Source organism: Pomacea canaliculata, linkage group LG5, assembly GCF_003073045.1.
Source record: "Pomacea canaliculata isolate SZHN2017 linkage group LG5, ASM307304v1, whole genome shotgun sequence".
Taxonomy (NCBI): domain Eukaryota; kingdom Metazoa; phylum Mollusca; class Gastropoda; order Architaenioglossa; family Ampullariidae; genus Pomacea; species Pomacea canaliculata.
In genome coordinates, this window is record NC_037594.1 from 4,138,403 (window position 1) to 4,151,803 (window position 13,401).

General features: G+C 37.5%; 2 protein-coding genes across 3 annotated transcripts in view; one reads left to right on the plus strand and one right to left on the minus strand.

The window, feature by feature from the left end:
• Positions 1–5,314, plus strand: LOC112565162. Of its 2 annotated transcripts, XR_003099353.1 has the most exons (4): positions 1–230; positions 2,184–2,290; positions 3,200–3,341; positions 3,677–5,314. XR_003099353.1 is itself a non-coding variant. In XM_025240489.1 (3 exons), the coding sequence occupies exons 1-3, from the start codon at positions 205–207 to the stop codon at positions 3,830–3,832; spliced, it is 324 nt and encodes a 107-aa protein (XP_025096274.1). In that variant the 5' UTR covers positions 1–204; the 3' UTR covers positions 3,833–5,314. The 2 variants fall into 2 exon arrangements, 1 of the variants encoding a protein (XP_025096274.1); XM_025240489.1 differs by lacking the exon at positions 2,184–2,290.
• The window catches only part of LOC112565157 (integrin beta pat-3-like), a 26,672-nt gene continuing 17,810 nt past the window's right edge, over positions 4,540–13,401 (minus strand). Inside the window, exons 14-23 of the mRNA XM_025240475.1 lie at positions 12,832–12,883; positions 12,352–12,513; positions 11,988–12,133; positions 11,533–11,696; positions 11,208–11,317; positions 10,405–10,497; positions 9,895–10,021; positions 9,391–9,507; positions 8,796–8,962; positions 4,540–8,418 (exon numbers count right to left, since the gene is read on the minus strand). Of these exons, the coding sequence (XP_025096260.1) occupies positions 8,350–8,418; positions 8,796–8,962; positions 9,391–9,507; positions 9,895–10,021; positions 10,405–10,497; positions 11,208–11,317; positions 11,533–11,696; positions 11,988–12,133; positions 12,352–12,513; positions 12,832–12,883 (1,207 nt within the window). The 3' untranslated portion in view covers positions 4,540–8,349. The remainder of the gene's footprint in view (positions 8,419–8,795; positions 8,963–9,390; positions 9,508–9,894; positions 10,022–10,404; positions 10,498–11,207; positions 11,318–11,532; positions 11,697–11,987; positions 12,134–12,351; positions 12,514–12,831; positions 12,884–13,401) is intronic.

The following is a 13,401-nucleotide window of genomic DNA, read 5'->3' on the forward strand; positions in this document are numbered from 1 at the left end:
AATCTCAGCCTGTTTATCCTATTAACTGCTGCTCTCATGAAGTCGTTGTCATGGGGTAAAATGAGGGGACAGTCAAGGACAAGGGCTTTGTCTCGGTAGTTATGATGTCCAGACTCCACCGGACATCTATATGTTACTTTACCCCAGGGAATCTTTGCCACTGTGTTATATATAGTTACGACCCCAGAGGTAAAGCAACATCCGATGAGTGGGGATCGAGGCTTCAGGAGGTACGTATATATATATACCTACACAATTCAGCGTCAAAGTCAAGTTTTGCTTTCTGGAATTTTCTTCGATTATTTTTCGGTCCGTGGATGGTTGAAGTAGACACAGAGGGCAACGCGTCCTGTAGTTATGTTTGGTTTTAGATGGACGGAAACTGAGCGACTTACAGATTATACGAGGCATCTCTTGCCTTTGCAGAGCGACGTACAATACTCGTGGGGTTCAGTTTCAGTAGCCGTACTGTTGCAGGAAGTAATTTTAACATCTAACTGGTGCACTGATGATGTGTTGATGATTCATGATGGTCAAAGATGGCGCTGACAGCCAGCACACTGACGTCTAGACGAAACACGCCTGCAAGATCGGTGATATCTATATTAGTGTCATCACGAATTGCGGGTGTGTCTTGAACTCCGTGGCGGAGGCTCCGCCGAACCCCTGAGACCGACTCACCAAACCCCTAGGGTTCGATAGCACCCCGGTTAAGAACCACTGGTTTAGATGGTCGTAAAGATACAGAAACAATGCACCTGCTCCACCTGTACTACGTTCATTCAGATGTGTGCTTTACTACAGCCAGTGTGTTGACTATGAGGTTCCTCGATCGTCCCTGCTGACGTCCATCCCGTATTGACCATGACCTTGCTGTTGTCCGTGCTGACGTCCATCCCGTGAGGTCTCGCGCTGGCAAGTTTGTCGGCGAGGCTGTGTAGGTCGCTGTTGCTGCCTGCCATCAGCTCGATGTCGTCTGCAAAAGCGGAGGTTATAGTGAGCAGCCTCCCTTCGATAGACACGGAGTTTTGATGGTCCTGGAGTGTATCCTGCATGGTTTTCTCTACGTAGAACACCAGTAAGAATCTGTTCTAAAAATCCCTAGCGCACACCCACCGTCGTGGCAGAGAGCCCACCATTCAGTTGTTAAAAGCTTCATCACCAGATGCCAAATCTTGTCGAAGATCTTGACCGCATTAACATCCACACAATTTTTTTTGTTTTGTTTGTGCACAGCTTTTCCGCTACACTGACGCTAGCCATGCTGCTCAATCGTTCGTGTTAAACTCTCAGGCCAAGATGCCCACGCTGTAAATGCCAGGTTTAATATTGTATCCAGCCAGATTCTTTTGTTCAAGAATTTCCGGACTGAACCACTGACGGCTATCAACAACATGGGGTAATCATTCGCAGGCGCTGACACCCTACGACTGTGGAGAGAGCTGTGGAGGCCAGTGAGGCATACCTAGCTGTCCCCTAGTTGCGATCAAAACAGGGCTAGCCTTACGCCCCCTGTCTAGGACACCTCTGCTACACAAGTATTCCCGCAAGATATATGTGACTGCTAACTGTGTACACAAGATATATGTTACACCTAGCTGTGTACACAAGATATATGTGACTGCTAACTGTGTACACAAGATATATGTGACATCTAGCTCTGGCGGTACTGCTGTAAAGTAGTCATGCAGCAGGTGACGGTGTAGCGAATCGAAACCTCCGGGCGTATCTAAACGTATGGGTATAGTCTGCGCATGCGCATGAAGCGAAACTTCACTACCGCCTGGTAGTTTACTTGAAATAAAAGTAAAGGATGAAACATTACAAAACATTACGAAATAAAATGGCATTGCAAAAGCAAAATTATACAACTCACAATATGCTTTGAGTTGGTTTTTGATAAATAAACCCAAGAAAATATTTACTAATCCATCAGATGTTTATTTATCAAAAACCAGATCAAAGCATATTAAGAGTTGTATAATTTTGCTTTTGCAATGCCATTTTATTTAGTATGTCCTGTAATGTTTCATCCTTTACTTTTATTTCAAGTAAACTACAAGGCGGTAGTGAAGTTTTGCTTCATGCGCATGCGCAGACTATACCCATACGTTTAGATACGCCCGGAGGTTTCGAATCACTACAACGGCAAGAACCATAGCCCCATACATTATTGTCCACAGGTTCAAAGGAGAGACGCACCTCTCTCTACCTGACTGGCGTGACCCCGCCCCTGACCCCGCCTGACAAGGGAAAGCACTTAGTGGTTGCCGTCGGCTTGTTGCTGTCGGTCAGTAAAATATACTTTATACAATATATACAGCCTACACAAACTTGTATAAACATGTTAACTTTGAAATACTAAATGATGTTGTTATAAAAATGAATAAGTATTAGACAATTATTGTCCAGACCATGATTAATTAATGAAATAGAAGTGTTGCTTGCGAACAATCTTCATTTCCTGAAAAAAGTTCGCATGGAATCTCCTCAACATCCTTTGCTAGTGTCCGTCAACACACTGTTGTCATTAAGTGGGATAGCAAGCACACCTGTAATGCCAGTGTCCAAATAAACTTTGAAGCTTGGAAACCAAGCTCGGTGACATAAGTTTGTTTGTTTTTTGTGCTCTAGTCTGCAGGCCCTGAAAGTGAAAGTAGACACGAATTAATCGCCTGAAAATTTACGTTCTTGAATAAACCTCAGTGCTTGGTTCGAATATGTAAACAACAATAAATAAACATAAATAACGAATGTTTTTGTACAAATAAAACCTAATAATACAATAAATCACTGAAAACTGGTCATTAAATGGACCTCATTCGAAATTGGTCACATCAGACGTGAACACGGATCGAGTGCAGTCGATCGTTTCAAAAGTGCAGGCAATATATCATGGAATGTAGATATGAACTCCTTCGTGGCTAAATCTTAAGAATTCTGTGAAAATTATGATTCAGATGTCGTCTATGTATTTTGCTATTATGTATAGAGGTATTTTTGTAATATTTTATTCGAAAGGTTCTTGAGGTACCTTTAGGTTACGAAAGGTTTGAAAATAATATTTTCTGGAAACTATATAAAATCCAAACGTTTATTGACTCATCCTTGCAGTATTTTAGTTCTGGATGTCATACCCTCTTGTTTAGAATATTAATAATACAAGCCTACACAGTCCACGGTAATAATTTGTCTTCAGAGGCCTCAGAATGGATAAAAAAATGCGTGAAACGCTACGCCGGAGTCGCGCGTTTTTACTGGACAATGTCGTCATGAAGGATTTGATGGACTACATGATCGAACAAGATATCTTCTCTGATGCAATGAGAGAAAAGATCATGGTATGAGTAATATTCAGTCAACTCTACCAATAAAAAGGCAGAAAGAAACAATTGATTTTTGTCAGCTATATTGCTTAAAATGAATCAGTTTAATAGGATAAATATTATTAGCTCTCAACTTTCTCTAAAGCAGTGCTCAATATGAGCATGTTCTCCAGTCATAATTTTTTTACACTTTCATATTTTGGTTTCGTGTTCATATTTTAATGTTCTTGATTCTCAACACATCACCATTAAATAGACAAAACAGTCAGCAAAAAATGTTGATAATGAAAATGAAGAAAGATATCTTTGGTTGTCAGGTCCATTTTTGTGAAGCTGTGCCTATGTTTCAGGCAGGTCAGACTAACGGAGAACAGATTAAAAGAATGCTGGATGAACTGGCTAGACGACCACCCTGCTGTTTTGAAAAGTTCATTGTTGCACTACGGAAATCATCTCAAGAACACTGTGCAGACTTTGTGCAATCTATTTATAGCAGTGGTTCTTAACCTTGTTTGAAGTACCGAACCCACAAGTTTCATATGCACATTCACCGAACCCTTCTTAAGTTTCATATGCACATTCACCGAACTTATAATTATATAGTTGGTGACTCTTAGTTTTGACTTCCACGAAATCTATTACAATAGCTAGAATATTCAAAGAGATTTTTGTTTCAATTTAACACCTTATGAATCAAACCTGTATATTTAATTTTGCACTAGGATCAGCCATTTTGTTCACAAGTTTGCCCTGTTACGTTAAGGTTTAATTAGGCCCGAAGCAATTATATATATACATTTTACATGAAGCTAGTAATCTAATTATTATAGAAATGTATTTCACTAATCAGAATAAACATTAAAACAATTACAGCATCAGCTACCTGATACCCCAACCCCAAAAAAGCTGGGGGGTGTGTGTGTCTGCTGATATACAGATCCAAAATCTAAACAGTCAAGATGGCGCAGGGATCGTAATAGTCGGCAAAGTGGTCCTTACAAAAAAAAAATCCACTTGCCAGAGACCTGGGGGCACAGTGTCTGTCAACAGCTCATATATATCCTTGCTTTAACTTTTAATATTCCCCTGGCAATGCTTGGACCTCAGTAAAGCTACCACTTGAAAACCTGGATTTTCCTCTCACAGAAAAATGCTATGTACATGTATGACATGCTGCAAACTCAGATCTTTGTGAACCACAGAGATGTTTTCATAAAAATGAGTTTATTTTTACATAATTTGTAAGCAATGTCTAAGAAATATTAACTTTATATGTGTATATATATATAAAGCATTATCAGAATGACAAGTATTTAAATGTGGAAAACAGGCTCAAAGGAAAGGCATTGTATAAAGATAAAAACAGAGTAAGAATCAATTATGCATCACATACCTCACATTGTAGCAATAAAATGCAAAAGAACATATGTGACATGGCTAGCACATGAGATGTTTTGATAAATTTATGAAAGTAAGTATATTTAGAATACATGTAATGATTGTGTTTTCATTGACCTTTACCGTCTTGTATGCCAAATCACTATGAGGGTGTATTTAAAATGTGTACAGTAACTTGAAACAAAAAACAGTAATGGAATGATAAACTATCTTGTAGAAAAGTAAGACTTGAAGGTTGTTTAGTACACAATTAGCATTAAAACATACAAACCCTGACTTTTTTCAAATAGATTTTCTGCCCCCCACCAATCCCACAACAAGTTGTAGAAAAGACATTAAAGCATTCACATGTGACTTAGAAAATGCTAACATTCTATGTAACAAAAGTACTGAAAAAATAATCTGTTTGTATTTTTAAAAAAAGCATCTAAAATCAAATCTTTAAATTCTTTCTGAAAATTGGGCCACTGTGATATCTTTTATGGACATCCTATCATACTGCTGGTTATACTCCTGGACAATTCTACTAGGTCTCCATATTGTAAAAAAGATCAATAACAATGCACAGAAGCCAATAAAACTTTTCCTAATCATGGAAGTTACATAAAACAATTAAAATCGGAAGTAAGCAAGGGTAATAAGTGTTTTGGTTGTGTGAATTTGAAATGTTGAAGTTCATGCACCTTTATTTTCAGCACACCACTGAAAATAAAGAAATCGCCTAAAATGAAGCCTTATAATCTCTCAAATGTCTTTATATTGACTGAGCTGTAAGCAAGTAAAATTGCAATTAAAAAAGAATTACAATAACAATGATATGCATGAAATACCGTACTTGCCCCTTGCATATTCTTTCAATATTCAGTCATACAATATACAAACATGTTGAAACACTACATAGCCATTTTCATTTCTAGGTATTTTTGTTTTTAATCTGCATATCTGAAGTGAGTCTTACAAGAGCTTGCATCAGCTATGCACAACTTCATGATGGATAACAGTAAAAAAACTAGCATATGTAAACCTTCAAATAAATGCATATATATTACAGAAACCTACGAAGTCACAACCTTTCTGTATCACCATATGAAATGCATATTATTATGTAAATAATATCAGATCTCAATTACCCATAGGAACAGAGTTTTGTAAAGGACACATTTGAGAGTAGGAGAATTTTCCCTGTTCTGGCAAACTCAAACTTAACTAAATTTTTGATCATGCGATGAAAGTGCATAATAAAATTCAGAAGAAAATCAAGTCTTGTTTTGAAAATTAAGTCAATAGGACACAGCAAAAACAAAGAAAACTATTTAGTTTTTTTTTAAATCAGATGTATATTGTTGTAACTGGACACAAACTGCTGTAACTGTATACACTGCTATAACTGGACACGGTGTAATTGGACCCATACTGTTGTAACTTGACACATACTTTCAAAAGTGATTGGCAAATATTTTAGATGCTTGTCATGTAAAATTCTGGCAAACACAGACACACACAGAAAACCATCAAGGATTTTTTTCTAACTGGACACATATTGTGACCAGGTGTTGGTGTGACTGAATCCCTTTTGTTGAAATGGGACACACTCTCAAATGTGTCTGGCAAATATTTAGATGCTCATCATGTAGAACTCGGGCAAACAGTCAAACAAGGAACCACCTTGATACTCCTATCCTTTCAGGCAGTAACAAAATCCATGCAAAGCAACAACACTATTATCAGAGGAATGTCATATATTCTTTCACATTTCAAACATATTTGTGAGTCAAACACTGAAAATATAATAACTAACAAAACTTGGGGTAATTGCTATATTCTTCATCAGAAGTGAAGATGCAACAGATTTTTTTCATTATTTAAAAACATTGGACCAGTCCTTGATTCCAACATTGTCAAATATTTAACACAATATTTCATAAATATTTTATGAGCACCATATTTTGTCATCTGGCATCCACTTTGTTTGCAAAATTTCCCATGAAGTTTTTAGTGTTTATCTGACACCACCACAAAACCCAACAAAGAAAAAAATAAACCCAGTCAGATACAAAGAAAAAAATAAAATTGAGAATGCCATGTTGGACAGTGAATGATAGTGAAACTATGGAAAGATTAATTAAATTAAAAACAAGCACTGGAAGAAACAAACTGCTTCTCTTAACAGTTACAGATGAACTCTTATATAATAAGAATTCAATGTTCTTTTCTTGTGGTGCAGTGTAACAGCGCTAGAATGCTAATTTGCTACAACATAAGGCTTTAGATTAAGGTTGTCTTGGGGTAAAAACATTTTGTGACATCTGTTCACAGGGCTGGCTATTGGGATGTTCCAGATTTTTGGCTTAAATCAACCAATCAATTAAAAAAACTCTTTTCAACACTACAGAGAGAATTAGAAGGTTCTGTGTTCAGATTTTGTCTTGGAGCACACAGTCATCTACGGATGTGGTACCTGTTTGGAGAGCTGACAATTGGGGTTTAGTCTGGTTATTCTGATTGACTACCACCCACTTCTCATTAACATGAAATCACATCAGTGGCGACACTTTTCTATCATATAAATCATCCATTCATTTTTCTTTTCCTAGTATGTTTTAAAAATAGTGAAATGATACTAACAGCAAGCTAACATAAATATCATTCAAATTTCTTGTAAACATTTCAAGTAATTATCATCATCAGGTAAAACTAAAGATTATTTCAAGCTATTTGTGCAGACAAATCTTCTCTCATTCCTGAATAATGTCATGATGTACATATAAAGGCAATCTATCCTAACCAAGCACCTTTCATGAACACATCAGGTTACATCAGTGGTTAAAAGTTGAATTTAGCTATCAATAAAAGAAGCCAGAAAACAATATATATTAAAATATATTCATAAAATTATCTTTTATTTTCTAGAATGCTAAACTAAATGCAGATGTATCGGTAGAAAGGAAGATCAGGGCTTCTGCTAAGGCTAAATTCTTTGGGGTCCCAGGGACCCCTTAAAAATCTGAAGAAGGGAGATTTTTAAGGGGTCCCTGTTCTTCGCCCAACTTTGAATGGGACCCCATCGACGAAAATTGAAGGGGTCCTCCGAACTTTTAATGCATACTGCACGCAATTTTTTGCATAAGCAGAAGCCCTGAAGATACTGCAACACAGCATAAATATGTGACTAAGTTTATCAAAAAAATTTTATGCGAGCATTTAAAAGCATTGAGACTCCAGTCTCCTTTCAAAGCATGGCACTTTTTTTTTTTTTGCTTAATTTCACAGTCTAAACATGCATTCTTTAATAAAAAAAAAAAAAGTGCTTTCCATGAAGAAAGAATTCATGGATGTACATAGCTGAAAGTATGGTGAATTAAGCTTTCCAATGAAGCAAAGAAAACCCCCAAAACCAAACATTTGGGGATTTTGTTGGTTTCCAGTAACAATAATAAACACAAAATTAAAAACACAAATCATCACATGATAAATCTTGCTTCTATTCCAGATATTTCGTGATACACATGAACTTGCATAAAAGGCAGTCCACCCACACACACTAGTGCCAAACACACACACACCCATATACATGCACAGCCTGGCATGCATCCACACAATTGGTTTCTCAGAATCACAATGTTTTTCACTGCCCTCCCTTGTAAGTGGGATTTTTGAATGTTGATTTCGGATCTTTGTAGATAGGATTAGCTCCCTGGAGAGAAAGCAAATAAGAGAGATTAGCTCCCTGAATAGAACAATTATTCAGTATCTCTATTCTACTGCAGTGCAAGCTGAGACTTCATTACATGAGCTACAAGAGCAGGCTATGATTACACTGGCTGTTAACAAAATTTCTGAAACTCTAATGTAAATGCTTTCTCCCCCCACCCTCCACTCACAAAGTGGAGGAACAGGTGGTGTTAAAAAGCAAAAAAGAGTTTATGAAAAATTTCATTCTGAAAATGTAGCCCATCTCATTAGATGACTGCATACTGTTTATTTCAGCAATCACCTAGATTAGGTGAAACCCTATCTATAATAATAAAAATAGAGCTGGCATCAAGACATTTCAGAATCCAAACTACTCACTGATTCCCACTTGGCACGCTCTTTCTCCCTCATAAATTCTGCAAATTCTGCAGCATCACGTCGATTCCGGATAAAGATGAAGATACAGAGGGCTAGAAGAGGTATAAGCACAACACCAGCAACCACCAGCCCAACGATCATGGCCACATTGACCTCCTTTGGGCAGTCTGTCCACAGAGTCATGAGAGTATAACACTTTTCTGCTCTACATTGCAGTGTGATGTTTAAGCTGTTCTGCTTCAGAAACAATGCAATACTGTATTACAGCTCCAGTACAAACTAGAAGTGTGATGTTGACACAAAGCAAACATCTGCTGCAATCTACATTTGAAATGTTTGCAAAAACTTATATTGAAAGTGTTTGGTTTTATATAGACATTAATAACAAATGATTTATACAGTCTTTTCCCCACATAAAGTGAGCTTGATGCACTTTACAAACAACACAGGGGGGAGGGGGAAATGACAGAGGTGGACGTAAAAAAATCAGTAGACTGATGCACACACACAGTTAAGCATGCAATTTAACTCTGAAGGGCAAACATCAATATGTTACAACCACACTTTCACATTTCTACAGCATGCATAGACTCACCTTTAGTTCTCTGAACTTTGATAATTACATTGTTGCTTTCATCATATTCATAAGTGAAATAGAACAGGCATTCATCAGTGTCACGGAAGTTACACTTGCGGATACGTCCTCCTTCCTCTGAAATGCATAAAAGAAAGTTAAACCAGCTATAAAAATTAAAGTTCATAATTTATGCAAGTGCCAGGTGCACAGGAGGTGATAGCAGGATGGTTCACACCAAGCAGTCAGGTGATTTTAAAATGTAGGAACTTTAACCAACTAGTGCTAACTAAATTCCTGAATCCAAATGGCAAACAACAGAATACTAATTTTATGACCACTCTGAGTTGATTATCTAGCAACTGAGATATCCCGTGAGTCATCATTTCTTAACTGGGTTGGACCAGAAACTGAAGACTTATTAAGCTGATACAGACCATGTGTAAGTGTGTGTGTGTTTTTTTGTGTGCATGATTCTAAATGAATATGTGTTGCATATGAAGCAGTGAGTAAACAACTATGTACCTTCCAGTTCATCTGTAATGATGACACGAGGGCACTTTTCTTTGCATTCCTCTGGGCCATACTTTCCTGTCCTAAACCCATGGCACTGTGCACAGTCACGATACTCTGTACACCTACTGGGGCAAGTCTGTCACAAAAATATCTTGCAGGATTATATAACAAGCAAGGAGGAAAAAAAAGCTTTCCTAATTTTAATTATTTTCTGTCCCTACAGAGCTCACCATTTAGGTAAAAACCAAATATAACTTACTTAAGGTAATAATATCACACACAGCAAACCAACTTTGTTTTGCATGTTAAAAGCTTCATTCATAGCAATTTTTCAGGTAAAAGCAATGTAACATATAGTGAACAGCCAATAAAGGAAAAGAATAATACAATCTCCAGATTCACAGTATAATTAACATACTCCATTCAACAATCTATTAATGATGACTCAAAATGGTTCTATAACTTTTATTCCTGCACACCTTTTATATGAAATCACACAAATAAGAAATAAAAACTTACTGGACATTCTTCACAGGTTGGGCCCATGTATTGGGAAGTAGGACTACACCGACAGCGACCACATTCACATTCTCCTTGATTATTACACTCCAGCTGAAACAGGGACAAATATTTGGTGCTTTAATAACCCTGATGACTGGGGAGGTGTAACCCCCCAGCATCTTATCTGCTCTATTACAAACAGGTTGTGCATGGCCATCAGACAGAAGTGGCAGAGGCATAAGAACCTGGAGGGCAAAGGGGCGACTGGATGTTGCAAAAATATCTTTTCTCCCCTCCACGAACCGCTGGAGTTTGCCCCACCCCCCCAACTCCCAAAGCTAAGCATATTCCTACGCCACTGGATAGCATGTATAAACTCCAGTGAGATTTTGGGTGGGGGTGGGGGCAGGAGCAAATAACATCTGCAGATGTTGCTTTTAAGGCTTAAAATGTGTTTTGCAATCTTCAATGCCAGACACCAGCATCACATAGTGCAACAGACTAGAGCATAAGGTCGCAGGTTAGCACTATTGACTGGAGCATAAGGTTGCTGGTTCAAGGCCTGTTGGGCTGGACATCTCCCCAGCCTACATGGTAGCTTCCCACAGTGGGTACGTGATTTTTTAAATTTAAAAATAGCAGAAGGCATGGGTTGACTCTGCCTTCCACTTGCTGAACCCTAAACACAGTGAATCATATGTTCACTGCTTCTATATATTATATATAGATAGAATATAGGGGTCATGAAAATAAGGGAATCTTTACATTAGTTTCTTTTATTTTTAAACAAGAGAAAATAATTGACAGTCACGGCAGCTCACCCCATTGGAAGCCACGCATGTTGTGTTGTCTGTGGAGCAGTCACATGCAGGCCCAGACCAGATATTTAAACATTCACAGTTTCCACAAACACACCGTCCACGACCTGGACCTGAATAGCATAGATTCTCATTATTGTTCATGCAGGCAAGTTAGCCTCATATTCAGGGTATTCAGAATGTCTTAGCAGGCAACAATGCCCTAAAATATGTGAATATGTAATGATATATATCCTTTAGGAGAAAACACTCTATTTATGTAACACTTTAAATTGTGCTGCCTGTCAAAAAATAAATAAGAAAAAGAAAAAAGCCCTAAGGCACTCACCACCACACAAAGAGCTGTCGTCTGAACTGCGAGGGCAGCTATAATCATCACACTCACAGTACTGTCCACTGTATCGACGCCCACTGTCATGGCTCAATGTGAAACACTTGCATTCTCCACAGATACATTCGCCATGTCCAGTACACAGAAGACTATCGTTCTGGCTAAAAATCCATTTTCATTTTTATTGAACCAATGAATCTCCCACAGATTTGCTGTATCTTTGCCTAAAAACCTTGGCTTTATTATACAAAATGTTAAAATATGACAGTAACCATACAACTATTCTGAGAATTTTTTCCCTCCAGAATACCCAGTACTTTCTTCAAATTCAAAAATCTGCACAAACACCTCCTTTTGCATTTTATATAAGTGTTTTTCTCACATATTAATAGTACTTCTTTTCTTTACAAAAATATAGTCACTAATCATGTGACAAGAACGTCATCACTCACTTTGCACGGCACAAGGTCAAGGACTGTTTACTGGAGACTTCTGCTTCATCACATTCACATTCACGGCCATAACGGCCAGGGTTACAGGTGCAGATGCCACATTCTAAAGTACCCTGACCATTAGAACACTTGGCACTGTTTCGTTCCTGACAAAGAAAATTGAGCATACTCATCCACTCCACACATTTAAAATTTACAAATACTCAATCTATGTCAAAATTCAACTATAATGGATAAGAACAATCGTAAAATAAGTTTAAAAAAGGACACTTGAAGACTTATGCCATCACAATCATGATTTTTCAGCATCAAAAACTATCTATGCTTGCACAATATATTAATATGTAAATGGTAGAATACTCACCTCCATAGATGGTCCCTCACAATCACAGTCACAGACAATTTTTAGGTTGATGGTCAATTTTTCTGCCAGACCAACTGCTGCTATGTCTACTGCTCGTTTAACAACCCCTGTGCGGCCTTCACATGCTTTAGAAGTTACCATCATTTTGACATCAAATGTCACCTGTCATGGCATAATATTTATTACTCTTATAATGTATTTATGTAGCTTTTTGTATGTCTGATTTTCCAGCAACAGTAAAAAACTAAAACTTGAACTTTTGATTTCATGTCACACATTCTTATTTCAAACAGCAAAACTCAGGGAAATATACCGGTCTGTGACAACAGGATGCTGGTTTCTATTTGCTAAACCTGCTTTTTACATGTCAGGAGTGCTGCTCAATAATTACAGCCACCTTCTGCTTACTGAATTCCTCTTGAATATGCTAGATACAACTGAGATACAAATTTTATTTAAAATGTCCATAATAATGTCAACCTTGTCTTTGATCTCCAGACCATCACAGGATGTTGTTTCCCTTAGGACATCACTGCAATATACAAGTTTTTGGCCAAAATTCATAATCTAGCTAAACATTTTGTTTCTGGATACAGCTTTATTTGTCCAGTTAAAAAGCTTTCACAACTATTTGCTTCTTACACTCATTTAGACCAACCAGATAATTCAAACTCCCTCACACAGGTCAACACACAAACCAGACCCACATGTAATAACAACTCACTGTGCATGCAAATCATACAGTCATAATAATGAAAGACACTCATCATATACTTTTTGCTAGCAATGCAGAATCAGCAACCTGAATGGAACAGAAAAACCTCCCTCAACAGGATATGTTCATTATTATTGATAACTGAAGTTCATTATTATTGATAACTGAACTTTCAAAAGTCAACTGGCTGCCCAAGGTATGCATGTCACTTTGATTTACCATGATGATCTAGCTGCATTCTAGCATAAACTCACAACATGACCCAAGTTGTTCTTGTCCTTGGCAAATAAGTTGCGGTACATATTTTATCAAGCCAGTTGAACAAATACAAAGGA

What these genes read in the sequence shown, in the direction of transcription:
- LOC112565162 (XM_025240489.1), top strand. Translation starts at nt 205, where the DNA reads ATGAGTGGGGATCGAGGCTTCAGGAG. An exon ending in GGGGATCGAGGCTTCAGGAG is followed by an intron (nt 231 to 3,199) that starts GTACGTATATAT and finishes ATTTGTCTTCAG; the next exon opens with AGGCCTCAGAATGGATAAAA. An exon ending in CAATGAGAGAAAAGATCATG is followed by an intron (nt 3,342 to 3,676) that starts GTATGAGTAATA and finishes CCTATGTTTCAG; the next exon opens with GCAGGTCAGACTAACGGAGA.